This window comes from Pygoscelis adeliae, unplaced genomic scaffold (assembly GCF_000699105.1).
Source record: "Pygoscelis adeliae isolate BGI_AS28 unplaced genomic scaffold, ASM69910v1 Scaffold168, whole genome shotgun sequence".
Classification (NCBI taxonomy): domain Eukaryota; kingdom Metazoa; phylum Chordata; class Aves; order Sphenisciformes; family Spheniscidae; genus Pygoscelis; species Pygoscelis adeliae.
The window spans coordinates 3,483,611-3,511,028 of NW_008825566.1; the positions used below are offsets into that span (position 1 = coordinate 3,483,611).

A 27,418-nucleotide genomic window follows, 5' to 3' on the forward strand; every position below is an offset into this window, starting at 1 on the left:
CACATTTACTTGTTGCTTTCCGGGCAATAGACTGGGCATGAGATCATGGGAATTTACTGTTGTGCTTATGAAAGCTGAGCTGGTTGGAGAAGGATGCCATTGGTATTTGGTAGCTGAGCACTTGAAGAGAAACCTTCTCTTTTAAAAAATACGTGGTGGCCTCCAACTCAATGAGGTAAGCTGTTGCCCAGCACATTCTTGAGCTCCTTGCTGCTGGAGTAGCCTGCTGCAATGCGTACTGGCCCATAATTTACTTAAAAGATACTTTCCTGTGTCTTATAAGTTGCAAAATCTGGTGGCAGTAGGCTTTTAGCCTTGAAACAAAGTGGAAGAAAAGGAGGAAACAGTGAGTTCAAAGCTGGAGGCGGAGGTAAAGTCACTGCTGTGGATTTCTTCTTGAGGACTTCGGGGTATCATCTTTGTCACCAATGTTCCTTCCCCGTTTCTCTTACAAACCTGAGATGTGTATGTTCTGGTGAGGTGTCCCCCCCCTCAGGGGAGAAGGTGCAATGAGGTGAAGGCTGGCAATCATAAATAAATAAGTATTTGGGATATCAGGATGAAATTAAGGTGTCCTCCAAAAAGAGAGGAATGCAGAAATCTAGGAAGGGCTGGAAGGGAAGGAATCACAGGAAAGTGATTTGGGAAAACCTGAGTCAGCTCGGTTCTGTTGAAGCCCATGGGAAACGGCTCTTGGACCACAGTGAAGATAATGAGGAAGGAATGCCAGAAAGACTATTAAACTTGAATAAAAAGTAGTCGAGTATATGCTTGCTGTGGCTCCCATCCACAGCCTGCTGTACAGTTGGACTCTGTACAGTTCTGTATTTTGTTTAAAATAATGACACTTCATCCTTTATTTTTCAATAAGCCATGACCGTGGATTCATTTTTCACAGTATGAAAATTTTACAGAAAAATTTTGGTTTGAGTGTGTTACCAATATATTTTTTCCACATCTGTCTGATACCTGAATTAGTTCACAGATTTATGTCTAGCAGCAGCATGTCTTAGGTCTGTACTTATGTTGCAAGTAAAATTAAAAGCAAACAAATTTAGGAAGGGTAAGAGGAAATACGAACAAGTACATTCTTGTTTCAGGGATACAGGAACTAGGAGTGTCCTGTGTTTCATTTGTTACTTTAACAGAATCATCTTACTCATCTTCATCAACTCTGTAGGTCTTGTTCTTACTACCCTTCCTGTGTCTCTGTGAGGCATTTCCAGAAGGGTGTTTGTGTGTGTTGAGGTGGAGCAGAACTTCTGAACTTCTCCTTGCCTGCCAAATAAAAAAAAAATAAAATAATTTCTTCAGCAGACTTCTCAGTTCTCTTGCCATGAAACTGAGACATTTTGTCTGGCTGTAGTGGCATCTGCATCTTGCTCTTTGGCATGACCTTCCCCTGGTTCTGGGCTGTACTTTGCAGGCAGAGGTGGAAAGGGGCAGAAGGAGTAGTGTTTTGCAGCTGGGGTTGTGCCTCTTGGGCAGACCTTGTGCTTGGCAAGTCCCCATGTCAGTAAGTCCCCGAGCAGCGCAGCAGTGGTACCACACCTCTCTTGCTTCATGGCCCACATACCACACACTTGCTCTGTATCACGAACCAACATTTTGTATCCCATATATCAACATTCACTTTAATTGAGGGCTCTGCTCTAGCTGAGTGTGTTGAAAGAATCTCAGGTTTAATTAAAATAATTTAGGACTAGACAGTTTAATGAGGTTTTTTTCAGAATTGATTTTCCCTGCCTGTCCCTACCCTCCCTCCTCCCAGGTGGTTCTGGATGAGGGCAGGTGCCAAATCATAAGCAATGAATTATAATAGGCTTTTTAAAGAAAAGGGATGTGTTGGGGGATTTTAGGTATTTGCTCACTGCGTGGCTCTAGTGAACCAGCTCTGCATCATGTGGCAAGCTAAAGATGAAGGCGCTGCCTGACATGCAGCAACTGGGCACATAAGAGGAAAAAACCACAACATGAAGGAAGGTGGTGGAAACTTGCCTTTGCATATAATCCGAAATGCATGGTAATTGATTGCAGGTGCTCTCGACCTGTGGGTTGTAAACAGAAATCAGGAAATTGCAACTGCACTGCCCTTCCTGTGTTGCTCAACGGCAGGGGAGGGGCAGCCAGGGAGGGAGAAGCCTGGGAGCCGCTGCTTGGTGGCTGCTGCTGCACGAGAAGGCAGCCGTGGTGCCTATCCATCACTTTGCTAGTAGGTCTGGTGCAGGGCCAAGAGGGCTGCGAGGGTCATCTTTGTTTCTGCAGCTCCCTCAGTGCACAAGCACATGTGTGCACGCACACTGGTGGTTAATTCTCCCCACCTGCCCCCTTGCAAAAGAAAAAGCAAGGTGCTTGCCTTGGTCCAAGCAGTGTGCCTGTTCTTAAAGGCTTTCTTGGGCTTTAGAAGCATGTATTTGCGGATAAATGATGGTATTGAGTGTCAAGTTTTTTAAAAAAAAAAAAAAATTTCAGGAGCTATACCAATCTAGATTTTAAGTTGGCAATCTTGGCTTGCTGCACAAGAGCCCGTAAAACTCAGCTTACTAGTGGTGCTGCGTATGTAAAAGTCCAATAAAATGCGTGAGGTTACTTGGCTGGGTGGTGTAAGCCAGTGATCAGGGGCCCTGAAGAACTGGAAGGCCGTCTTTGTTAATGAAAGCCCTCTTTGGTAGCTATCATGTCTGGTTTAGAAGCACAACTGGAAATGGAGGGGAAAAAAATGGGAATTTTTTAAATGAAGAATGATTGGATGAGCACTTGTAAAATGATGATGAGGATAAACCTCTTGTAAAACACAGCTGACACCTCATTTGGTGCAGTGAAAATAGTGAATGCCTCTGGCAGAGAAGGAAGATGGTGATGTGGAAATAAGGGCCTCTATTTAAGGCTGTAAATAGCAAATGAATTGATCAGTGCTGATGGAAGTGAAGGTGATTGTCTGGTGTCTCGCCGGGTGGTGGGTGCTCTGGAGAGAAGGAGTGTGGGTGGGTGCTCCTGGCGAAGGGATGCCTTACAAAGCAGCAGGAGGCTGTATCGGCAAGAGTCAAACACTGTTGGCAGCCGGCATTGTGCACTTGTTAATGGTGGAAGCATCTGCAGAATATTGACCTGAATTTGTAATTCGTGTGCTGCTCCCCATAGGGGTTTGGGCCCTTGGTCTCCCTCCTCTGAACAAGTTTTCATGTTCTGAGTAGGGAAATCGAAGGAGTTTTGTGTGGTGGTAAGGTATTAGGAAACCAGGGTACCTGAAGGTGCCTCATATGAGGTGCCTCATTAGTTATTTCTGATTGATTATGCTACACAGACATCTGTTTTCTGGCTACTGTTGGGCAGAAAGGTAATAAATGCAGTCCTGATCTGCAGTGAATTTGGTAGAAGTTTCCTAGGTTAAATTATTTTCTTCCGCAGACTCAGATGGGGACCAGCAGGTGAGGAGGAGAGTGATTCACTCGAGAGAAGTGGGGACGTTCTCCCCCATTTAGTTTCCAGGGGGCAGCAAGGGAGGGCATTAGCTCTGCACAGCTATAGCTGTAAAAATGATGAGTTGGTTGCTCAAAAATTGCTACAAGAAGTGAACTACATTCTTAGTTTGTCTCTCTCAGATGGTGTCTTGTCTCACACTATGATTTCTACTTGCCTACACAAAACGCACCTTTACAGAAATGTACCATAGTTATCCTAAAATTAGAGCAAACAACAACTTGCTGTTGAAATGGGAGGCTCTGTTTTGCTGTTTTATGTATGCATTTGTGAAAGAGAGTCTCTTGAAACCAAAACTTTCCCTGTTGTTCTTCCAGACACGGTTGAGTCCATGCTTTCAGACTATGACATCCTTTCTCAGTCTAGCATCCAGCAACACTCACTGAAGAAGAGGGACCTCCAGCCTGAGACACACCTAGAGAGGCTCTTAAGTTTTTCAGCCCTGCAAAGGTAATTAAATCATCAGCAATGAAATAGCATAATATTTTCCTTCAGTTTGTGGTGAGTAATGCACAGTTCCAAACCCAGAAATAGTTATCTTGTTTTTCTGTCATGACTGGCCAGTTCTTCTGAGTTAGTGATCTGCATGGTTATATGACTTCAGAGAGGCTCAGAGGAAACAGAAAAATAAGTTGCATTGTATTACTTTGTTTGCTGAAGTGGCAGTGATTTAAGATTTCTTTTGCTTTGTTCTTGGCTTTAGTTTCATGTAGGTTACTTCCGCTGATTGGGTTGGGTCCCACTTATACCTCATCTGGCAACATTGTCATACTTCTTGACTGTCCTCTGGTTCTTGAAAATCTCTGCCTTCAGTTTGGGGAGTGCGTGTGGTGTGTTGCCCAAGAGATTTACTGTATTTTTTTCATGGAGGTTTAATCCTCTTCCTACTGAGTGTAAATTTCCCATTCAAGAAAACACTTCTTTTAATAATTTTTTTATAAGATGGGAAATAGAAGCACAGGTGAAAGGGGAAGGAGAGGTAGAAGAGAGCAGGCATGAGGGTTGTAGGGATTTTATTCCGAGTGTCAGAAAAGTGCCTTACAGGTATTTGAGTGCTGACATTGTGAGTCTGAAATGGGGGAGCAGGGTGAGAATAATGCTTTATATTAACAATTTTAGGTTGATTTTGTTCTGACATCTTTGCCTACTGTGTTCTCATGTGCCTTCCCCATCTGTCATGTACAACTACAACTGTCATGCAAGTTGTGCATATTTTTTGAACCTCTAAATGTTTGGAGGGGGTAATTTTTAAGTAGCAAGTATAAAAGGTCAGTGGGATCAAATATCTGCACTGCCTGTTTTGCACTGCCTCGTGCACCCTTACTTTATGGTGAGGTTGCAATACTGCCAATGATAATTACAGAATAATTGCAGAGGGGCATACCAAAAATCTTTGACCCAAAGCCCACATAAACCAAGAGCCCATGAAGCTCCTTCCAGAGAAGGTTCTCTACTTACTTCTTGGGATAGCCTTTAGTTTTTGTGACAATTTATTGTAAAAATCTACAGAGTTCAGATTTCTGTTTATGGTCTTCTGACAGTATTACTTCAGAAAATAAGAACTTTAAGATAATTTAATTTAAAATAGATGAACAAATTCCTTGGTCTGATTTTCTTTAAATAGTTACCAGTAACTGGTTTTGCTTGACTACAAATGGAGAAGGTGCATCATGAACAAACTGTGACTGTTTTGGATTTTGGGGTTTATTTGTTGTTTTTTTAATTAAACATCTTTGACTCTTTAAAAATATTTAGAGTTATGAATTATGCAGTGTATGTTTTTGTAGCCAGCTTATCAGAATTAATGCTTTCTAACTTCTTTCGGACCCTCAGTAAAACGGAGACTGGATGTATCTGTTATGTGTATACTTTGCCTAAAAATAAATGGAAGTAAATTCTTTTACAGGCACTTTAAATTATACTTAACTGCAACTGCTGAACACTTTTCAGAAAAATTTCAAGCATTAATTGTGGATGGTGAAGGCAAGGAAAATGAGTATCGTGTTCAATGGCAAGACTTTTTCACTGGACATGTCGTTGGTTAGTATGGACAAGACTGTGTGTCAGTGCTGAGAAAGCACAGCTTTGCCTGAGTCTCTTGGCCAAAGTAAATGGTGTATTGGCCTCATTTTCATCAGATATGGTTAGGATGAACAAGTAAACTTAATTCTCATGCCCCTCAGGTTTCCTAGTTTTGTTTTTGAGGAGTTTTTGTGGTGGGTTTGGGGTTTTTTTTTTAGGTTTTGTGAGTGGTAGGGTTTTTTTGAGCTATTGCACCAAGGTTCTAAGATAGGACTCTTCTGTTTAGTTTGGCAGAACACAAAGGTATAATTTACTCAAGCAGCAGCTTGTCTTTTTTTTTTTTTTTTAAATGATGGTCGTGGCTTTAATTCCAACTGGAATGTAGGACTTGAGTGTTCCTTGTCCCAGAACACAAAGCCCAGGTAGTTAGTGGTGATGCAGTGTTGCCCAGATTGTTATATTAAAAGACTTAAGATGGTTCTTTGCAGACTACTTTTCTGTAAAGAAAGGGTATCTTGCTCCACTTCAGTCCAACACTAATGTTTCCGCTACGTTGTTTTGGTTTTTACATTGCCTTTGTGATGTGGTGAATGTCTCTTCCACTGGAATGCGGGCTGACGCCATGAAACTGCTATCTGATAGTAGTAAGATACAAGCTGCTTTTGTTGGCAGAAATATTGTGTCCCATTACTAACCCCCACAGCCATCTCAACACCTTCTGCAAAATTATCAGTTAAATCTGAGTATTGATGGCTATGACCACTGAAAAGTTAAGGTTGGGGGGAGTGCTTGTTCATTTCTTTTTTTCTTTAAACTGGACAGTATAGTGTTCTTCAGGGACTGAGGAAGACAATTTGGCTTGAAGTTTAGAAACAGTTTGAAAAAAAAACAGCGTCTGTGCAGGAGTGCATGCAAATAGAGCTGAATTAATTTCATTTTTCCTTGCTTATGTTAAAGGAGAGCATAATTCCAAGGTTGTGGCACATATTGGGGATGAAGACTTTACAGTAAGAATCAATACTGATGGAGAAGAATACAATATAGAGGTAACACTTTACTGTTGAAAGCAATATTCAAACAATCATCTCTTTTCCCTGTGGGTGTTTCTCTTTCTAGTTAGTCACATTGACACCTCTGTAGCTCAAAATAGACTTGGTGGTGGTGTTTGTTTTGTTGAGAGTAGGGAGGAGGGAGAGAAATGTGAAACCAATTTGACTTTTGCAAGTGTAGAGTTTTATTAGTGAGTGACATTCTCTGACATTTGCATGTTTTAGATACATCAGGGAGAAGGTATGTTTTAAACAGGAAAGGGGTTTAGAAACAGAAATGGTATAACATTAGTAATTAGTGGTGATCATGTCCTCTAGAATAACAAACTGTGCAGCCTTCTGAGCAGAGTTGAGGTCTGTTGAGCTTTCTAAAATTTTGGCTTTGTTACATCTTGGAATTTTTCCCGTTCTTAAAGCTTTATTTGAAAATCTGGTATTTTCCCCTGCTCCCTTGTTTCTGTTTTTCACCATTTTTGTTGCTTCTGTTATTTTAAACTGTTGGTTTAAAAAAATATTCAACAAATACATAATTAGAGACTATCCTAATGAGTTGTTCAGTGCAGTATATTCCCAGATGTAAGCTGTATTAGAATGGCTGAATAACAGTAATTGTGGTTGTTACGTGGATACTGTAATTGTCTTCAAACATAAGGATATGCAGAATTATGGGTAAACCTGGGAAATCCGGTCATATTAAAGTATGAAAATGTGATTGAAACACCCAAACCACTGTGCTCGTGTTTTGCATTAAGAGCATATAGTAGCCATTTGATTGTGGTTTAAAGCATTTTTGTGTTTGTGGTCCAGAGTAATGTAAGCATGTCTCAGTTCCCCATGCAGCCAACCCCCTTGCTTCTCACTGGCTGTGTCTGTACAGCTAAATAAAGGCAGGCAATGGCTTGGAGGCTCTGGCTTGTCCACACTGCCTAGCTGTTAGCATCCTAGGGTCAGCTTCGGCCCCTAACCAGCCCTGGATGAGATGATGCCTGTGTGCAGTCAGAGATGGTGTGTGCCGGAGACCATCCTGCTGTTGCCTTCCTTTGCTTTCATGGTCCTCCTGCACCATTCGGAAAGTTGCGGACCTTCGTATAAACCCCTGGTGCCCTCGTGCCTTGCCCTAGGATGCAAAACGTGCCCTCAGTTTTGCACTGTAGACACATGGCTGCAGGGCCAGCACAGCCTTTGCATTTCAGGACCTTTTCTCGGTGAACCAAAAGCACAGTATGCTAAGTAATAGTTGTCTGAAGTTGAAAGACCACTGCCTAAGGGCCAGAGGAGACCCAGACCCAAGTGCTCTGCAGTATGGACGTGGGTGGTCTGTACTACTTGGCCTTGCCCAGAGAACAGACCCTGGCCATGTTGTATTTGGTGGTGGTGCTGTAGCTGTTATGTACAGACAATAATAGGGATGTGTTGGTTAAAAAAAAAAAAAAACATGGTCAGTATACATCTGCTATGGGAATTAGGAAGACTGTGGGACTTCATGGTTTTCTTGTTTTCTTTGCTTTTGGAGAAATTTTCATGCTTATAAGTGACTCGGGTAGCTATTGAACGTTGAAGAGCCTACCTTCTGCTGTGAAGCCTGCATTCTGCTGTGCACTTAGATATTCTCTGTTATCTGCCAGCTCCTGCGCTTCTGGTCAGTGCATTTGTTGTTATAGTCTAAGCATCTCCTCCCTGGCTGTGCCAGTCTCCATACTGTTATGGAGGGAGCGGAGGAGCCAGAGATGCCTCCTCAGCTCGCTTATATTCTGGAGGGGAAGAAAAATTCTGTCTCTTCTACAGCCGTATCAGGTGGCTGCCGCTGCTCTGTTGAGGTGATCTTAGATTTTTTGGATGCCTGTGTAGCATAAGAGAGTCAAATTCTGTTGGCTTTCTTGGGGATGTTGTTTTATCAGTAGACTTATTGCTGTGGGTGAAATTATTATAGTCAAATATATTTGTGTGTCTGTACACATAAAGCTGTGGAGATTTGATGGTACATAAATATAATTTTTTACTTATATAGACTTAGTCTTTGCCTTCACTGTGTTCCTAACTAATTGCATTTCTGTTCTTCTTGTGCTGTCAGCCACTGTGGAGATTTGTAGATAACGTGCAAGATGAAAGACTGCTGGTCTACAGATCTGAAGATATCAAAGACTTCTCACGATTGCAGTCCCCCAAAGTGTGTGGTTATTTAAAGCTGAACGAAGAAGAACTGCTGCCAAAAGGACTGGAAGACATGAAGCAAAATGAAGGTGAGTGTCTGTACCTTGGGAGAGCGGCATCTTTGGAATTAATGCTTGCTTGAATTCTGGCTGTGTAGGCACGTAAGATCAGAACCTGGGCAATAATCTGTGTTGCTACTTCTAGTTTAACTATTAAAGCAGCATTCTTCTTCATGCCTGCTCCCCATCCAAAAAAGCCCCAACAACTGATGAAAGGAAGAAACTGTCACTAGGGGCATGTTTCTTCCAGGCTTGTTGAAAGGATGTTTGACCCTACCAAAGTGTAGGCTAAGGAAAGGAAGCTATTTCATCAGGCCTAAGTAGTGTTTGTTGTGATAGCTGGTGGCAATGTAGGCAAACATTAGAACAACTTTATACTTCTGTGCACTGTGCAGCAGGACCTGTTTGGCCTCAGTGGTCATTCTAAGAATCCATCTTGAGCTGTGATGGGTTTTTGAGAGTTTTGGGTCCCTCTTTCCTCTGTCCTCAGCTGTGGGGATAATGACTAGGAACACGAGGAGAGGTGTTAAGACTGAGGTGATGGCCGTAAAAGCTCTGTAGGTAAATCTGTTGAATAACTCAATTTCACTCTTATATGTTCCTTTCCTTACAACAAGTTTAAGGACTGTTACGAAGACAAAATTTAAGAATAATTATTAAAAAAAACCAAAACAAAGCAAAAAAAACCCCACAACAAAAAACAAACCCAAAACCAAACATCCCCCGCTCCCCCAAAAACCCACCCAAACTCACGTTTGTGTCTTAAATAAGGGCAGTAGATACAGCAGTGGCAGTTTTATTGAGTGTTTATTTAATTGTATTTAAAATGTTCACATTAGCAAGCATCCATCGGAAGAAAAGAGCTGTTCCGGAGAACTCCAAAAACACATGCAAGATGTTAGTAGTGGCAGATCACCGTTTTTTTAAGTATATGGGCCGTGGGGAGGAGAGTACTACTATAAACTATTTGGTAAGTAAATATACTCTCTTACAATTTGCTGGAGTAAATGGAAGAAAAAGTGTTCAGTAGTTAACAACATACAGCTTATACTACTTTTCTACAATGTATGTATTTACATCATGACTGTGTGTGCTTTTCACCTGGAAAAGTGCTAAATCATGCTTTAAAAATATTTCTGAATGGTGATACTGTAGTTAAATAGTATTCAAGTTTCATTTATAAAGAAATCCCTTCCCTTCATGTACTTCTTGTAAGAAGTTCTTCTAAGAATTGTTCTTTTTCCTGTCAGAGCTTTAGAGTCTCCTGGGTTTTGAATTCCACTGCAAATGATCCAAGCATCTTTAAAGTTCAAGCATGTTTAAAGCTCATATGAGAGGCAAAAGCAACTTGTATAGGTTTTTTTTCAAATTCTTCCAGGATTCTCTGTCCAGAACAATAAAATTGAAGCAGGCGCGGTAAACAATTCGTTTGGTTGTACATGGTTGTACAACCCCAGCAGGCAGCTCAGCCCCACCCAGCCGCTCGCTTACTCCTCCCCGGTGGGACGGGGGAGAGAATTGGAAGGGTAAAGGTGAGACAACGTGTGGGTTGAGATAAAGACAGTTTAACAGGTAAAGCAAAGGCTGTGCTCACAAGCAAAGCAGAACAAGGAATTCATTCACTGCTTCCCATTAGCAGGCAGGTGTTTAGCCATCCTCAGGAAAGCAGGGCTCCATCACGTGTACTGGCTACTGAGTAACCCAGCCAAAACTGGTACAATGGGGTTCTTCTCTACCTGACAAGTTTTTGTGATATAGAATGCCTGCCCACAGCCTTTCAGCAGAAGTGGAGAGTATGGGTTTGGGGACTCAAGACAAAAACAAATGAAACCACTTTTGGAGGCCTGTTGTTTGTCAAGAGTCTCTTTCTGAACCTGAACCTTTGAAATGCTAGTCACTCTGTTCCATCTTTGCTGCCTTTTGACCTTTCTGTCCCCAGAAATGTTTACATTCCCCAGGTAACAGAGCCTCAATTCATGTATTTGCAGAGATGCTATTACCTCAGCATCTGACACATGACTCTTCCAGGCTAACCTACTGTTGTGTTTCCTGGGTAGGTGTGTACTGTAAACAACACAGTGATTGGAAATCTAAAACATAAACTATTATGGAGTGGCTCTGAAATGTCACTTTTCATTCTGAGCAAGTTTGATCGTTTATATTTAGTAGAAGGTGGTTTTTAAGAAGATGAGAACAGCATGAAAAGGGAGGTATTGATAGTGAGCACTGATGAGAAACTTTCTGGAACCTTGTGCTTGAACCATAATGAGGAAAATAATAGGTTTTTGGCTGGGAGAGGGAAGCAGGCCTCAGGGGTCAGTTAAACTAGTAAAGCATCGTGCTAAAACAAAGCAGTAAAAAAACCTCCCTCCTCGGCCCTTCCCCGCAAAGAAACCTGGAAAACTAGTGTATGAACAAAGCGTCTTCCAAGATGTCTTGTTCTTGATATTATCACTCCTCCACTACACAAATGAAAGTGATAAATGGGAAAGTTTGTACTCCTTTTTTATGATGGAAAATTTTCAGGGATATTTGATAATACTCTCTGGATCCAAGTGCTTTTGTTTTTGGATCAGTGAGTATATCTGTTGTGTTATATGAGGTTCAGTTTTAATTTGAAGTGAGTGTTTCTAGATAAGTATGTTGCAACTTCTCTGAGTGTCTTGAACTTTATTACATGAAAGCTTGGAACTAAATATCTTGTTTTTCTTTTCTACATAGATTGAATTGATAGACAGAGTAGATGACATCTACCGAAATACTTCCTGGGACAATGGAGCCTTCAATGGGTACGGCATACAGATAGAGCAGGTATTCAATGAACTCTGCAAAGGGTTTTTAATTTGAAGGATAAGAACATGTTTTGGATATTAAGGTTTCTGATTATTTTATCTGGATTAGAGCTAAAATAATCATATCCGACATGATCAACTCCAGCCAGGAGCATGCTGAAATAGCACCTTGCTAGAGGTAGTGTTAATGATTTGAAACAGCATGCCCATTTTCAGTTCCTCGCAGCTTTTGAGACAGGAGTTTTCAGGGAGAATCTTTCTATATTTAACCTCAATTCAAAGGTGCTTTTTCCCAGAATATGAGCAATTCTTGTTTCTGTCAGACATACTCTTATGCATGTATTTAATGTTTGTGTCTATGGCTAGTGCTTAGCTTACAAAGTCTGAGTGGGCCCCAAACACAGATTAAAAAAAAACACGACTCTTGCCTGAAGAGCTTTAGTAACTCCCCTTAGACATCACGATGTCATGATAGTGTAGAGGCTGGTATAGGGTGGACACACAGGATGTAGCGATTACAATTTTTATGATGGCTCCTGAAAGTTAGTGCACAGAAATCTGGAAAAGGGCATTAAAAAGAAGAGGAATCTTTCGGCTTGGAGTACTGCAAGAGCTGTGATGTGAAACACGGGGACTCATGGTACAAGCTAGCTGCCCCTTTGCTGGGAAAAGGTTTGCAGGAACAAGGAAGGAGAGTTAATTGGGCAGGGAGAGGGAAAGAACACGATGCACTAATGTTACTGGGAAAGTAGCAATCCTTTAAAATATGTTTTGGTTAGCTAGAACTCTGAAATGGTTTGGGGCTATTTATACTAGATGTAAATCCTGGTTGTATTTGGGTAGTCTTTTTTGATAGAGTAACATGCATTTTAAAGCAGAATGTTACAGTGAAAACTGTTGATGTTGCTCTATAAAATGGCTTGTGTAGTTGCTTATGATGTAGTCAGTGTATCTTAACCAGCAGAGGCTGAAAATTTAACATTAGAAGCATGCTGAGTCTGAATTTTTCTTCTTGCAGATCTATTGAGACATTTAAGATTACATTGAAAGCTTTTCTGTAGCTGTAAAACTGATCAAAATTCCTCTACATTGTTGTTGCCTTTTTTGAAATGTAGATTATCATCCACAATGAGCCAAATTTTGTAAAACCTGGAGAAAAGCATTACAATATGGCAAAAAGTTACCCAGATGATAAGAAAGATGCCTGGGATGTGAAAATGCTGCTAGAGGTAGGTTGTAACCCTTGAAAAATTGTGCCCCTTCCAGAGAATTACACATTCATACAGCTGCTCTGTAGTAACTGATGAAACTCCTCTACTTCCTTCACGTGATGTGTAGATGTTATGCAAAGTCAAACTAGCTGATGTGCCCTGTAGTCAATGGTAAAGGGCTCCATTGCATAATTATGGAGCACACACCAATTAGAATTATTAATATGTGGCCTGGGTCAGAAAGGCAGTCCTGATACGTCTGGCCCTGAGACTGGCTGCCTTGTGACCTTCGTCAAATTATTGTACTTGGTTTTCCCCTCTTTGTGAAAGGGGAAATGAATAGACAAGTTATGTAAATGAATGTGTACAATGTACTTGGGTATTCATTTAATTTTCTACAGCTCTTAGGACAGATAACAGCTGCTTTTTTCTGACTTAACCAGATCTAGAAGGTACCTGTCTGGCTCATTAGATAAATGTTCTTATCTATAGACTTCTAATATGCACCGTAACGTGTCTTACAAAGATTTGACCTTTTTTTTTTTTTCCTTAAAGCAATTTAGCTTCGATATTGCTGAGAAAGCAGCTCATGTGTGCCTTGCTCATCTCTTCACGTATCAAGATTTTGACATGGGAACGCTTGGATTGGCTTATGTTGGCTCTCCCAGACCTAACAGCCATGGTGGCATTTGTCCTAAAGGCAAGGCTTCCTTTTCTTCCCTCTCAATTGCGGGTTGAAAGCTAGTTTTTGTTATTTGTGTTTAAACCTCTTCTCCAACTTTCACGAAGCATGATGTGTTATTTGCATAGACTCTAGTGGCTGGTTTTTGGATAGAACAGATGGCCGTTTTGTTGGCTGGAGCTGGAAAAAGAAGGGAGGGAAGGATAAAAGTCACTAAGCTATCTTGTGTGAACAAGCTGGCTCACCAAGCCCTAGACCAAGGGCTGCTTTGTGTGGGTGCATCTTGCAGTGGTTCTGGAATGGCAGATGCTGTTGTCTTGGAAATGTCTTATATTTTCCCCTTTACTGCAATACATGAGCTGTTTGTGCTGTTCTTGAAAGATTCCCCACTCCAAAAACTGGCAAGAGGCAGGGTCCCGCTGGTGAGCCTGAGAACACAATAAAGCTGTTCATATCCCCAAACAAGTATCCCTCTCTTCCCCAAAAAACCCTGAAACCCAAGAAAAATGTTTGGCAATTTTGATTTGTTTCTTTCTCACTTCTGTAGCTTATTATAGTCAAATTGCAAAGAAGGACATCTATCTGAACAGTGGCTTAACCAGCACCAAGAACTATGGGAAGACCATCCTCACAAAGGTAGGAGAGTATTCTCTGCAGAGCGTGAACATTCAGTGTACGTACGTGTGTGTTGGTGATGTGTGCCATGGGATTGTGACAAGCTTCCGTGCTCTCTCATAAACAAGCTGCTGGCTTTTCGATTGAGTTGGATCCCTGGAGACAAGGATGTAGGTCTACAAAACCAAAATCATAGTTTTTTGTTCTTGCTGACAAGGGGAGTCGGGACTGAATGGAATTGAATTCCCTGGGGAACAGTAATGAGGAAACGTAGCCAGCGTCTAATAGGAGCTGTAGTTGTTCAGATACAAACAGGATTTTGACATCCAAAGATGAATTTAAATGTATTTTGCTTTTAAAAAAAACCAGACAAACCCTCAACAGAACAAGCAAATATTATACAACAAGTAGACTTCCAATAAAAATAAAATTAGTCTGCTGACTCAAATAAGAAAAAAATGACGTGTTTGCTGTTACGTACATCTACAACATGGAGGTGGATGATTGTGTATGCTTGGTCTGTTCTATTTGCAAGGTAGGGCAGTGAAAGTAGTGCACACAAAGTAGGCTGTTTAGTTTGGGCCTTTTAATGACATTTCTCCACTTGAATTTTTGTGTGTGTGTGTGTCCTGAATGAGTAGAGCAGAGAACGGTACAATAGGCAGGGCTTGTTAGTGCTAATACTAAGCCTAATTTCAATTTATGAAATTTCAATTTATGAAATTTCAATTTATGAAAAAAAAGGGTTTTTTCATACTTGATGAGATAGTAAATACATAAAGGCCTGATTATGAGCTTTGTCTCACTTGTAAAGATACCAGATTAGTGCCTGTGTTTGCATCTACCAAATCTTTGTAGTTGGGCATATTTCTCTTTTGCTGACTTCTCAGCTGTGCTTTTCTGTAGCCTGATTATAAAGGGAATTCATAATTGATGTGTGGGCTAAAACTTGGCACAGAAGCTGTCAAGAAGCTAGGGAAAAAAAAGACAGTGAAGCTTTGTGTGAGAGGTATGTTGACAAAGAGCTCTAGCCGTTGCCATGCTATTTGCATTTGTTGTTCAATCTCCAAGCTGGAGTTCTGCCTTGGATTACAAAGGAAATGGAGGTTGCTGTCTTCCCAGTGGCGGTCACAAAGCTTGGGATGGGGCAGCGGGAGCATTATGGATTGGTTTCACAGGGAGAGTGTTGCACGGTGTCCACTTGGGTTTTGAAAGACAAAAAAACCCCCTGCTTAAACCCTTCCCCAAATTAAACACGATGAAGCACAGGAATGATCTCTGGGCAGCTCTCCTGTCTCTGGCTCTCGCATTAGCTATGCCTACGCTGGGTACCGGTGCTGCTTGTTGCAGTGCTTGGTCTGAGCTGAAATGACGGTTAGCTCGTCAAACATGCTTCTCTCTCTCGTGAACTGCTCAGTCTCCTTGTGGTTAACTTATTTCTGTGCTAGTTTTACTTGTGGTTGTCACCTTGTGAGCATGACACCACCTGTTGGTCAAGGCACTGCAGGGAGGTGTGCAGCGAGGCAGAGCCGGTTTGGGATCCTCAGCAGAGGGAGTCCCGTCTTGCATAAACGATGTTGGAAATCCATCCCTGTTGGGCCACATTTGTAGATGTCTTTCCTAGTAATCATGCAATAAAAGAGCTTATTCAGCACTCCTAATGTCATCATCCATTTAGAAGAAATAATTCTAATGGCAAGATATGTTAAACAAGAGATTGACTAATCATAGTAGCTGGTGTTTGTTTGGATTGTTTTTTGTTTCAACTTTTTCTGCCTTCCAGCTATTTCAAAGCCAATTTTGATATTTTAAGTGTCTGCATTGCATTGAAAACAATATTGAATCGGTATTCTAGGGCAGCATTTTGCCTTTAACAGTGGTTTAGTATTCAAACCTAGTCCTGGAACTTGCTTTTGGAAATGCAACATAATTTTACTTGACTTTATTTGCCTACTTCTAAAAAAAAAAAAAATGTTCACAGGGAAATCAGTTTCCATCTCAGTGTGTCTTAGAATTGCTGGTGGCCTGGAAGTAGCTGGGATCTTCTGTCCTGTCCTGCTCGGACTAATTTTTTTCAGCATTGCTTTTTTCATCTTCAAAAAAGGAGGCTGACCTGGTTACGACGCATGAACTCGGACATAACTTTGGAGCAGAGCATGATCCCGATAGTCTGCCAGAATGTGCCCCCACTGAAGACCAGGGAGGGAAATACGTTATGTATCCAATTGCTGTCAGTGGAGATCATGAAAACAATAAGGTATAGTGGCATAGTTTTGCTTCCACGTACAAGTTTCTACTATGGTCAATGACCCTTTGCATGGAAAGTCTATTTAGTTAATGATTCCCATAGCTTGAAACCATCAGGAATGTAATGGATTAGCCATAAGAAGAAAACATACTTGCGTGCTGTTGGGTTCTCTGCAAGATAAGTTCGTCTTTGGATTCTGAGTTTCACTGGAGGTCATAGCATGTCAGGTGCTTTTTTAATGAGTTGTTTGTAATTAGCTGTGGGTGCATGCACCTAAAAGCAAGTCATCAGCAAGAGTCAAATACAGGACCTTCAGTACCGAATAGTATTTGGATGGTTCATAGCTATTATTGTTGGAGAGAGACTGCCAGACGCCACAGCTGTGGTGCTCGCCAGTCTGAGAAGCTTGCACTGGCAGCGTGGACTTGGCATTGTGCCTGTTCTGCAGATGAGAAACCAAGATAATCAAGGGAATGATTAGTCTGCAGTCTAGTCTGACTTGTGGTTCACGTCTAGCCTTGCTGCAGAGAGGCAGTGCAGTCTCTCGCCGTTGCTACAACTTTGCAGCCCTTCCTGGGGATGGTTGCTAGTGGTCCTGAAGCTGTGGGAGAGCTAGAGTTGGCTCTGTGACTCTGAGCCAGACTGCGTGCAGGTGTCCCTGGATTGTAACGTAGCAATGTCCTTTACGGACCCAACTGTTACTTTCCCATCTGAAATTTTTTCCAAGGTATCAAACTGGCAGTATAGAGGGAATAATTGCTTTCTGACACACAAGAATTTGGAGGCGTAGGGAGGCTGAGGCTGTTTTAGGTGCCACTTGGTGACAGAAAGGTACGCTCCTCAGTGCTGCTCTTTCCCCTTGTGACTCTCTAGATGTTCTCAAGCTGCAGCAAAAAATCCATCCATAGGACCATAGAGATCAAGGCCCAGGAGTGCTTCAAAGAGCGCAACAACAAAGTGTGTGGGAACTCCAGGGTGGATGAAGGGGAGGAATGCGATCCTGGCCTCTTGTACCAACAGGCTGATCCCTGCTGCTCTGCAGACTGTAAACTGAAAGATGGTGCCAAATGCAGGTAAGGGGAGATAAGCTGCAACTTCTCTTACACAGGAGAGAATGATGGTCTGGGCTGAAAGCTCTTAAAGCCACCTGCAGTGTCACAGACCTGTTTCCTGGCTTTAAGGCTAAACATGTGAGCTGAAGCCAATAAAGGATTCCAGGAAAGTGTGATGTGTGCATGCACTGGTTGCATACATTAATTTTTATAGCATTCTGTTACTTTTTCTGAGAAGTGCCAAGAGCTACAGACGACGACAACGATGTCATCGTTGTTGTTATTAAGCAAACTCAGGCATTCAAAAAAATCAATATTAAAAATTTGCTGTGCAAACACAATTTTTTTTGTATTGCAAGGTGGCTTCAAACTGGGATCATATACTGGTATTTTCAAGACTGCTGCAAAATGTGTTTGAGCAGACAATACAGTGACTGCACTAAATGAGTCCTCTTTCTGTTCTTCCTGCTCTTTGGGGTGTTTGTGGCCCTGTTGCAATGCAGTGTCCAGTCTGTTTTTTCAGAGTCCAGCTCTGCACCACGTGACAGTAGAGAGCTCATGCAACTCCTGTTGTTTAGCAAGAAATTCCCTCAACTTTAATAACCGTGTTTGTACTAAGGGCCGCCTTGCACCAGATGCAGGACAGAGAGAATAAAGAGAGCGCAGAATAGAGTAGTAAACCTTCAGGACAAACGGGGAAAAACGCGGGGGGAAGAAAACAGTGGAAAGTCTTGACCAAAGTTGCACAGCAAGTAACAAGAGGATCGAGGTGCCTTGAATAATATAAGGATCCCTGTGTTGTCTCTCAATATGTTGTACTTTCTACCTGCTTTTACCTTTAGTAAGTAGTGATGAAGAGTAAGAGTGAAATAAGAAATGAAGAGTGAGTGGGTGTGTAGAAAGGTCATGGGAGAGGGTAGAGAGGGCAAGGGTTTTGAATCAGTGAGTCAGTCTCCAAGAAGTAGCTTTTTTTTTTCCCCCAAACATCTTTTTTTTTCACTGGCTTTGTCATGCTTGTACTTCTTAAAAAAAAAAAAAAGCTTAATATTTCTTCCTTTTATTTTGATCTTTCCACAGTGATCGGAACAGCCCCTGCTGTAAAGGCTGCCAGTTTGAAAGTGCACAGAAGAAATGCCAAGAAGCCATAAATGCCACTTGTAAAGGAGAGTCTTTTTGCACTGGTAGGATGTGTTTCTGTCCCCTTTACATTAGCTAGCCAAGCGCTCCAGGCTCAGTGTCCTGTTCGATCTGCTTTCAAACTAGTGCCCTTTGTTCATCCAGTACATGTAATTTTAGAGACCAGTTAAGCATCACGAAATTGCCCTATAATGAGTGTCATTGTAGTTCAGGAGTCACTTGATGATTTACTGTCCAGAAGAACATGAAAAATGTTGATTTTTTTTTTTCCTTTTTTCCTTTTTTTTCCTTCCTTCTTTCTTTCCCTTAAAAAAAGAAAAAGCAAAACAGGGTGTGTCTCTGGGAGGGGACAAGAATGAGCTGAATCTTGCCATAGAAAGGGTGGAATTACTGCAACTCTGCTTTACTTCCCCACTTGTTTACTTCCTCCTCACAATCTTTCCTGGAGGCAAGGAGTCAAGTCAGAGCTCCTGCTTTGCTGATGGCACCTCCAGGGTCTGCTACCTACTCCTTGGTCGCCAGAGTGCCACAATGCCTGAGTTGTTGAAAGCCTCCAAAGCTGCTGCTGCCTCTCGGAGGAGCTGGCAGGCAGCCTGCAGATCAAAGTCAAGAACAAGCTATCGGGGTTCCCCCTGGGATGAGTCTGGATTTCCTTTGTTGTCCTTTTTTCTTTTGCACGCTTAGGTGCTCTGCCCTTTACTCTAACACAGTCCTCCCACACTGTCGACCTCCCTCTGTAGGGAACAGCAGCGAGTGCCCCCCTCCAGGGAATGCTCCAGATGACACAGTCTGCGTGGACATGGGGAAGTGCAAGGATGGGGAGTGCGTCCCTTTCTGTGAGAGGGAGAAGAACCTACGGTCGTGTGCGTGCAACGGTGGGTGACACGGGACCGAACTGAAATGCGTGCTTCAGCTCTGCTCCTCGGAGAGTGCTGGCTTCGTTGTGGGCTTGCCTGTTCAAGGGCTGAGTTTATGGTTTCTGAAAAAGTTTAAACTGTTGGTTTTTCAGGGCTAGCATTTTCTGTTTGGAAAACAAATATAAATGTCCTGTTGTCCTCTGGTGGTCTGGGTTTGAAGACATTAAGATGAGACTTAATGGTCTGGCACCCCAGTTAAAGGAGAGGGCACTCTCCCACCCTTCACTGCCTCTGCCACAGGCGGACGGGAGGGAAGGTCTGTTCTCTGATTGTAAAGAGATCTCAGCCAACCTCTGGACCAGGCATCTGGCAGAGGAGTGGTAGCCTCCAACAAGTGGTTAAAGAAAGATTTCGAAGAGGTTAAAGTGCTGTGAGAACATAGGATCCCCGAGTCCAGTCCCCTGCTACTGCAAACCTGCCTGTCATATACTTCTGTCCATAAGCTTTACTGTTCGCTTGCTCTCCGTCTCAGCTGTTGAATCTGGTAAAGCAGCTGGGATCAGGAGGAAAGCTTCACAGGGGCAGTGCAGGGAAGTGCTGTGAGCCCCGTCATTTGAGATGGAGGGCATAGCCAAGGAGAAGAGTGCCTGGAGGACCCAAAGTCCAAGAAATATTTAAATCTGTGTCTTGGACATGTTTGGAACTTCTTCACCTGCCTGTTGATTCCTGCAGTGTTGGAGTATCAGCTTGGAGAGCTTGGTCCCACTGTGTCCCCTAATACGTTGCACAGGGCGTCTGGTTGAGTTTCAGGTTTGGTCATCAGAGTAAGTGAAACTGGGCGAGTTGCACAATCCTGCCTTCTCTATGGGGAAGCTGGGCAGGAACACGGTCAGCCAGGGGACACGTGGGGTTATGCATCTGCGTGGTTATGGGTTGCAGGTGACTCTTGGTGCTGCCGAGGAATGAGTTTGTTGCTTTATTACAGAAACGGATAATTCCTGCAAGGTGTGCTGCCGGGACGAGCAGGATAGGTGCATACCGTACGTCGATGCTAATGACCAGTTCCTGTTCCTGCGCAAGGGGAAGCCTTGCACTGTGGGCTTCTGCGATACAAATGTAAGTTTTCCCAGATGTCGGTGCACTGCATGCTCTGCTTCTGTGGCTGGGTGTCTCAGAGTCCTCTGTGACAAGGACTGTGCTGGTAAAGAGAAGCCAAAGCTTGACGTGGTGCTGAGCAGGGTGATACTGTGTAAGTACCTCTCCGCAGGGTAAAAATTAAAGGGCGTCTGAAGCTGTAGGTGGAAGTAAGTTCTGCAGAGACATGTGCAAGGTGAAGCTGTTACCTTCTGCTGTTGCTTACTGCCCCTTTTGCTGCTCCCCACAGCCCAGCCAGCCAGCAGTTTGTGCGAAGGAGGTGAACAGCTGAGCTTACGACAGCACTCGTGTTTGCAGTGCTTGCTATTTCGGCTGTTCACGTTAGCCCAATTAATTTTGACTAAAATAATTCAGGTCAGGGAGCAATCGCATGAAAATCTAGCTGGCAGTATCTGAAGAGGGCAGTGAGCCCATGGCAGGGAGACTGGTGGGTTGCTGGCAGTCGGTGTCTGTGCCGTGGTACAGCTGCATGGACAGTCGCGTCACCTGCAGACCCCAACGGTTGAAGCTAAACTGGGTGTTGGCAGAAGTGAATTTGGGAGGGCATGCCCCAGCCCTTCCGCCGGCAGAACTGAAAGACCGATGATCTGCTGTGTTAAACCAGCACAGCCAGATCTGGGAGTCTGTCTGTCTGTAAACCTTGGGCTCCTGAGAGCTGCAGCCTTCTCGGTGGGTAACGGGAACTGAGGCTTCTGATGCTTAAACCTCTCTGAAACTTCAGTTTATGTCCCCTAACATGGGGCGAGGGTGGGGCGGTTTTTGCACATTTCAAACATTAAAATGTCACCTGTTTCAGACAGCAATAGAATTGAAACTGTTTTGCCAAAAATAAAGGCAGTAAAAATGGATTGCTGCTACTGAGCATGAGTGTAAACCTGTCAAGTGCTGCTGTGTCTGTAGTCTTTGTTTCATTATCATCTTTGTATCTTCTTCCGTCTCCATCTTACGCTTAGGTAGTGTAAGATTGTTTTGTAAATAAGTGTTTACTTCTGCAGGGTAAATGCGAGAAGCAAGTACAGGATGTGATTGAACGATTTTGGGATTTCATAGACCAACTCAGCATCAATACTTTTGGTAAGATACGTAACCATATCCTTTGGGGTTGTTTTTAGTTCATGACATGAACCTAACTCAGAGGGAGTTAGGTGGCTGTTCTTATCCACCTGTACGCAAGGGTAGCTAGTAGCTGTGTTTCTGATGGATATAAATACATTTTTGCCTAAAGTTTGACAATACTGATCTTGCCTTTTAAAGCTGAAAGGATGGGGGATCATTTTGCATTTTTCAACTCCGTTATTTTCTAGGCATCTTCCAAGCTTGTAAAGGAGATGAGAGCTTCTTGTCAGAATACCAAGAAGTAGGTCAATTAGAGAAAAGTGAATAAAAGACAGTCCTTTTAGAGGTCAGCTAGATTCGGCACAGTATAAAGTGGGCCTCTCAGTGGGATTTAAATGTCAGCAGACTGGGAGAGGAAAACTTCATTTCTCTCATTATTTAAGAAAACCACTGATGTCACGCACCTCAAGCTGTGTGCCTGTACTGAGTCACTTCCCAGCGATTCCGAGCGGGCCTCCTTGGTCTGCATCCCCACTGTGCGATCCAAGCAGATAGCCCCCCAGTGTCGCACTCTGTGTTACTGGAACCATGCAAAACCTGTTAATAAGCTGGTGCTGTATAATGACGGGGTAACTCCCTGTGCTCATGGTAATGCTGTTGCCTCCACAGTGTAATTATCTGGGTTTGGGGCTTTCAGTCTTGAGTTCTAGGGTCAAAAAATTGCTTCTTAGGTAATTGTTAAAGCTATTTAGCCTGCTCAGGTAGAGGCAGTTTGTGTATCTTTAACGTTCCAATATTTTGTTTGTGGAGGCAGGTAGTTATCACTCGACTGTAAAATCAGAATTTGGTAACAGACTCACTGTGTGTCTTGTATAATTAAAAGGGGCAGCTTGGCTAACTCAATATAGCCTGTTCCCAGTCAACTCATATTAAATGTTACGGCCTGTCAGCATTTCTCATCAGAGAAGAACAGAGGAGAAAAACTGTTATTGTTAACATATTGGATACAGTTTTCTAAAATTGTATAATTTCTTTTATCTTTGCCTAGTCCTGCAGCCTGTGCTTCTCTGAGCAGTTCTGTGGCTTGGCTTGCATGAGCAGTGGCTGCAGAATGGGGATAGATGTGTATGTTCATGAAACAGTATTTGGTAGGTAACTAACAGATTTGAACTGATTTCACAGGGAAGTTCCTAGCGGATAATATAGTGGGCTCTGTGCTTGTCTTCTCCTTGCTTTTTTGGATTCCTCTCAGCATCCTTGTGCATTGCGTGGTGAGTAACCTGTCTTTGAGATGACTGCTCTGTTGGATTGAGCTGCAAGAGAACACCCTTCATACATGGAATGGCAGATGTCTGTGGGAGAAGGTGGTGGGAAGCTTTTAGCAACCCCCAGGGCGGGAATCCAGAATATGTAAAACTTACTGCTCCTTCAATAGGCAAAACTCCTGCTAAACTCTGCTGGGCTCTGGCAGACCCAGTGCTCCCATGACTATTCCCTGGAGTCCTTCCCGTTCTTTCCTGGGCAGATTTTCTACCTCTGCCTCCCGAATTCTACCCAAGTATAATTTTGGTAACTTCCATTAGAGTCAAAGTGTTCTAGAGCCCTGCTAAGAAATAAGACACCCACATTTTGTGGGGAGAGCCAGAGCGGGAAGTGGTCTTGGTTGAGCTTGGGTGGATGGGTAAAGAGAGAGAGCTCATGGCAACTGAGAGCGTGGACATGTGGTGTGATGCCGACAGCAGTGTGGGGTTAGAGCAGAGGGCTGCTGTGCCCATGTGCACTCCTGGGATGGATGGGAAGGCACGGGAGGTAGAGGAAAGAGCCCCACGCCCTGTCCCTGCAGGGAAAGGGGGACAGGGACCTTGCAATTGGGAAACTAACTTTCTCATTTTGTGTGTGTATGTTCTGGTTTGCTTTTGTTTGTTTGTTTTCCAATAGGACAAGAAATTGGACAAGCAGTACGAGGAGAACACGAAGTCCCTGTTTTGCCCCAGTGTAAGTTGCTGTCTGAATATGAATTGGCAGAAAGCTATCCAATATGTATTAGAAAATCTGAGCCTATGGTGTGTGCAGAGTATTTATCAAAGAAGTGATAATAGACAGACCTGGAGCCCCATGCCTCACGCTGCAGATGGATGAATCAATTTGAGGGAAACTGCTTTCTTGAACAAGCCTGTGTTCGATGTATCAAGCACTGCAGCTTGGCGAGGTCTGATTCTTCCTTCCTGTAAGAGCTGTGCCTTGACCTTGTTGACAGAGCAGCTCTCTTGCAGCAGCCACAGCTCCCGGGGCAGGAAGCCGCTCCGCTCTGCGGAGCACCGCTGTGCGTAGCGGGCGCCTGTGTACAGGGTCCCCTTGGCATGTGCCATTCGACAGCTTCAACCACAGACCGCTTGTTCCCAGCCAAGTGGTGTCAATGAAGCATGAGGCTCAGCGGGGCGACACTGCAGAAAAATCTCTGCAAAATGTGGTGTCTTTGCAGAATCATTGCTTGCAGGAGTCAGCTTCTAGTGGCCAGATGTGCTAGAGCCTTCCAGTTGCTTATGGGAGAGCTGGCCTCAGGGTGCAGGGACCTGTCAGTGATGCTTCTCACCTTGTGAAACTTCTCCCAGCTGAGTTGGGAGAGGATAAGAGCAAAAAAGTGCCAACGTAAATTTTAATTACAGTCCAGCACGGGGCACCTTCTGACATAGATCATCTGGGTGTCCTGTCCAGTGCTTTGACAACCCAATTCTTATTAATAACTGAAACATTCAATTAAGGAAATGTCATTTTGTAATGGGAGGGGGGAAAAAAGCCTTGCAGAGCTCCTGTACAGGCACTGAGGGAAGCATACTGAAGTCAAAGACTGCTGAGGCAGATTGCCTCTCTCATCTACTCTGGCGTAATTGAAGGCGGTCTTAGTTCGAATCCCTCATAGCTGGTCTTGAATGCTGTCGTGGTTTAACCCCAGCCGGCAACTAAGCCCCACACAGCCGCTTGCTCATTCCCCCTCGGTGGGATGGGGGAGAGAATCGGAAGGGTAAAAGTGAGAAAACTCGTGGGTTCAGACAGTTTAATGGGGAAAGCATAAGCTGCACACGCAAGCAAAGCAAAACAAGGAATCCCTTCACTCCTTCCCACCGGCAGGCAGGTGTTCAGCCATCTCCAGGAAAGCAGGGCTCCATCACACGTAACAGTTACTTGGGAAGACAAACGCCATCACTCCAACCGTCCCCCCCTTCCTCCTTCTTCCCCCAGCTTTATATGCTGAGCATGACATCATATGGTGTGGGATATCCCTTTGGTCAGTTGGGATCCACTGTCCCAGCTGTGTCCCCTCCCAACTTCTTGTGCCCCCCCAGCCTACTCGCTGGTGGGGCGGTGTGAGAAGCAGAAAAGGCCTTGACTCTGTGTAAGCCCTGCTCAGCAGTAACGAAAACAGCCCTGTGTTATCAACACTGTTTTCAGCACAAATCCAGAACAGAGCCCCATGCTAGCTACTATGAAGAAAATTAACTCTATCCCAGCCAAAACCAGCACAAATGCTGTAAGAAAAGTCACCTTGGAGCTTTATACCTGAATTGCATCGAGAAAATTCCAGAAGGAGGTGTAGCACCAGAGCATGGGTATAGTTAATGGGCTCCTTGCACAAGCAAGAGTTCAACAAACAGATCTTGTGTCTTTTGGATCTGCTGAGGATTGAGTGGTTGGGAAATGCAGTACTGGTAGCCGGTAAACATCTCATCCTGCCCAGTATTAGCATTTACTAAGGTTTGTGGGGATTTTTTTATCCCCAGAAATCTCTGGGTATTTTCCAAGCCATGCTCAAATAGAAGCAGAAATCAGTGGGCTTTAACTTAGTCTGGGTTGCAGAATTTGGCTGTGATCACAGTGGTCCCCCTCTGGTCTTTGGCCCTGCGTTCAGTGCAACTTCTTGCATGTGAAACAGGGAACTCTTCAGGTCGGAAGAGTGGAATAAGCTGTACCTTTGACTGTTTCCCTGCACTGAGCTCTCGGTGTCGTCTGGCTTGACCCTGCATTTCCAGCCCTAGGTTTTGCCAAAGCAGTGTTGGACCCCAGGGGAGGTGGGGCCGAGTCGTCAGCTCTGTCCCAGTGAGGCTGTCACCCGTGGCGCTTTATATGGAGAAGGAACAAGAAGAGATAAAAAGGCCTTTCTGCCTGTAGTGCTTAGTGTAGCTGGATTTCTTGAGGGGAAAAAAACAACACAACAGATTACTTCTGTTGGATGTTCCCTTGCTCTTAAGTAAGCGTAAATCTACTGTAAAATCCAAAATCTTAACTCCTTTTCCAGCACGGTGCAGTGGGTTCAGCCTGGCTAGTGCAGGGTAGCCTGTAGCGGCACGAGGGCAGTCAGCATGTCTCTGCTGGGAGTGGAGAGGAGGACACAGTAGCCTTTAAACGGCTCTAACAAGTGCGGGTGCTCCTCAGAAGGTGCCTGTTGCCTGTTCCCCTTAAAAACAGTGCAAAAACTGAACCCTGGACTAGATCCTGGTTGCTCTCCCACTGATGTGGCTGCTTGTGTCTTGCAGAACGTGGAGATGCTCAGCAGTCTGGACTCTGCCTCCGTTCGAATCATCAAGCCCTTCCCTGCAGCGCAGTCGACAAGCCGGCACCAGCCGCTGCAGCCCATCACAGCTGTGCCCGCTGTCGCTGCGGCACCGAAACAGGACCACCAAAGAATGGACACTATTCAGGAGGACCCAAGCACCGACTCTCACATTGACGAGGACGGGTTTGAGAAGGACCCTTTCCCAAATAGCAGCTCGGCCGCCAAATCTTTTGAGGACTTGACAGACCATCCTGTCATTAGGAGTGAGAAAGCTTCGTCCTTTAAACTACAGCGCCAGAACCGGGTGGACAGCAAAGAAACAGAATGCTAGTGTCTTGCTGCCTTCTAAATGTATGACTTGTGTCTGCAAAATAAGGATCTAAAACCATTTCATTTATATAAATATAAATATATGTATATATATTTTTGTGAGGGAGTGGGAGAAATAAGGAAGTGACCTACTGCAGATGCTGGTCATGTGTATGACCTTCCTTAAATTACGTTTATTAGAGCATTATATCTTTTAAAAAGGAAAATCCAAACTAAAACTGGCTTGTTTTTGAAGCTTTTTGGATTTGTTTTTCCATTTCCTTGACCTTTAACATTTCCTTCAACCTGTGGTGCAAAACCGAATATCCTGCTGGATATTGGATTGTGTATATCGGCCTTTTTTATAATTTAATATTTTGTAGTCTGACAGCACTGATAGACAAAATTAAGGGGCTTTTAAAAACAAAATGAAAACACTGCAGTGTGTTCCATATAGCGTAGATCATTTAGCAGTTTAAGGTACATGTAAGCAAAAGCCTAAACATGCTTCGAGAACAGAACGAGGGTAATGAAACAGACAAAAATAGTGTCTTGCAGCATTAAATGAAGATGCATAATTGGAATCAAGAAGCTTAAGATACACAGCTTCGAAATAAAAACAAAAGGGTCCTGCAGAGGCTGTTAAACCTTACGCGATGCACGGAAGTGCTCCTCTAGCATGAAGGTGTTTTGCCTCTCACGGTGAGGTTGTCTTGTCTGCGTGTCTCCATTGCAGAGAAAGGCTTTCGCTGGGAGTTTCCCGCTCTGCACCGAGAGGCTCGTGTGTTGCAGGTGTCTGGTAGGAGAAAGCAGCCTAAGTGGAGAAATCATTTATGCGGATGAGGACTCTTAACCAGCTGTTCACAGCGGTGGTTTCGGTGCGGAGATGTTTCTCCGAATGTTATTTTGAAATAGGTAACGCTATTGTTGAGGTGTTCAAAGAGCTGAGCCTCAGTTTTCTGTGGCCTGTGTGGCCTTTCGAAGCTCCTAC

General features: G+C 43.6%; 1 protein-coding gene across 1 annotated transcript; it reads left to right on the forward strand.

Annotated features, from left to right (window-relative positions):
• Window positions 1-2,016: 2,016 nt before the first annotated feature.
• ADAM17 (ADAM metallopeptidase domain 17) lies at window positions 2,017-27,406 on the forward strand. The gene is made up of 19 exons (XM_009332510.1): window positions 2,017-2,023; window positions 3,798-3,930; window positions 5,387-5,520; window positions 6,460-6,548; window positions 8,623-8,791; window positions 9,601-9,731; window positions 11,483-11,572; window positions 12,669-12,782; window positions 13,320-13,464; window positions 13,994-14,082; window positions 16,166-16,318; window positions 17,183-17,382; window positions 18,439-18,542; window positions 19,239-19,373; window positions 20,341-20,471; window positions 21,506-21,584; window positions 22,749-22,837; window positions 23,505-23,561; window positions 26,099-27,406. Exons 1-19 carry the CDS (start codon window positions 2,017-2,019, stop codon window positions 26,447-26,449), a joined length of 2,400 nt encoding a protein of 799 aa, XP_009330785.1. The 3' UTR covers window positions 26,450-27,406.
• The last annotated feature ends 12 nt before the right edge of the window (window positions 27,407-27,418 follow it).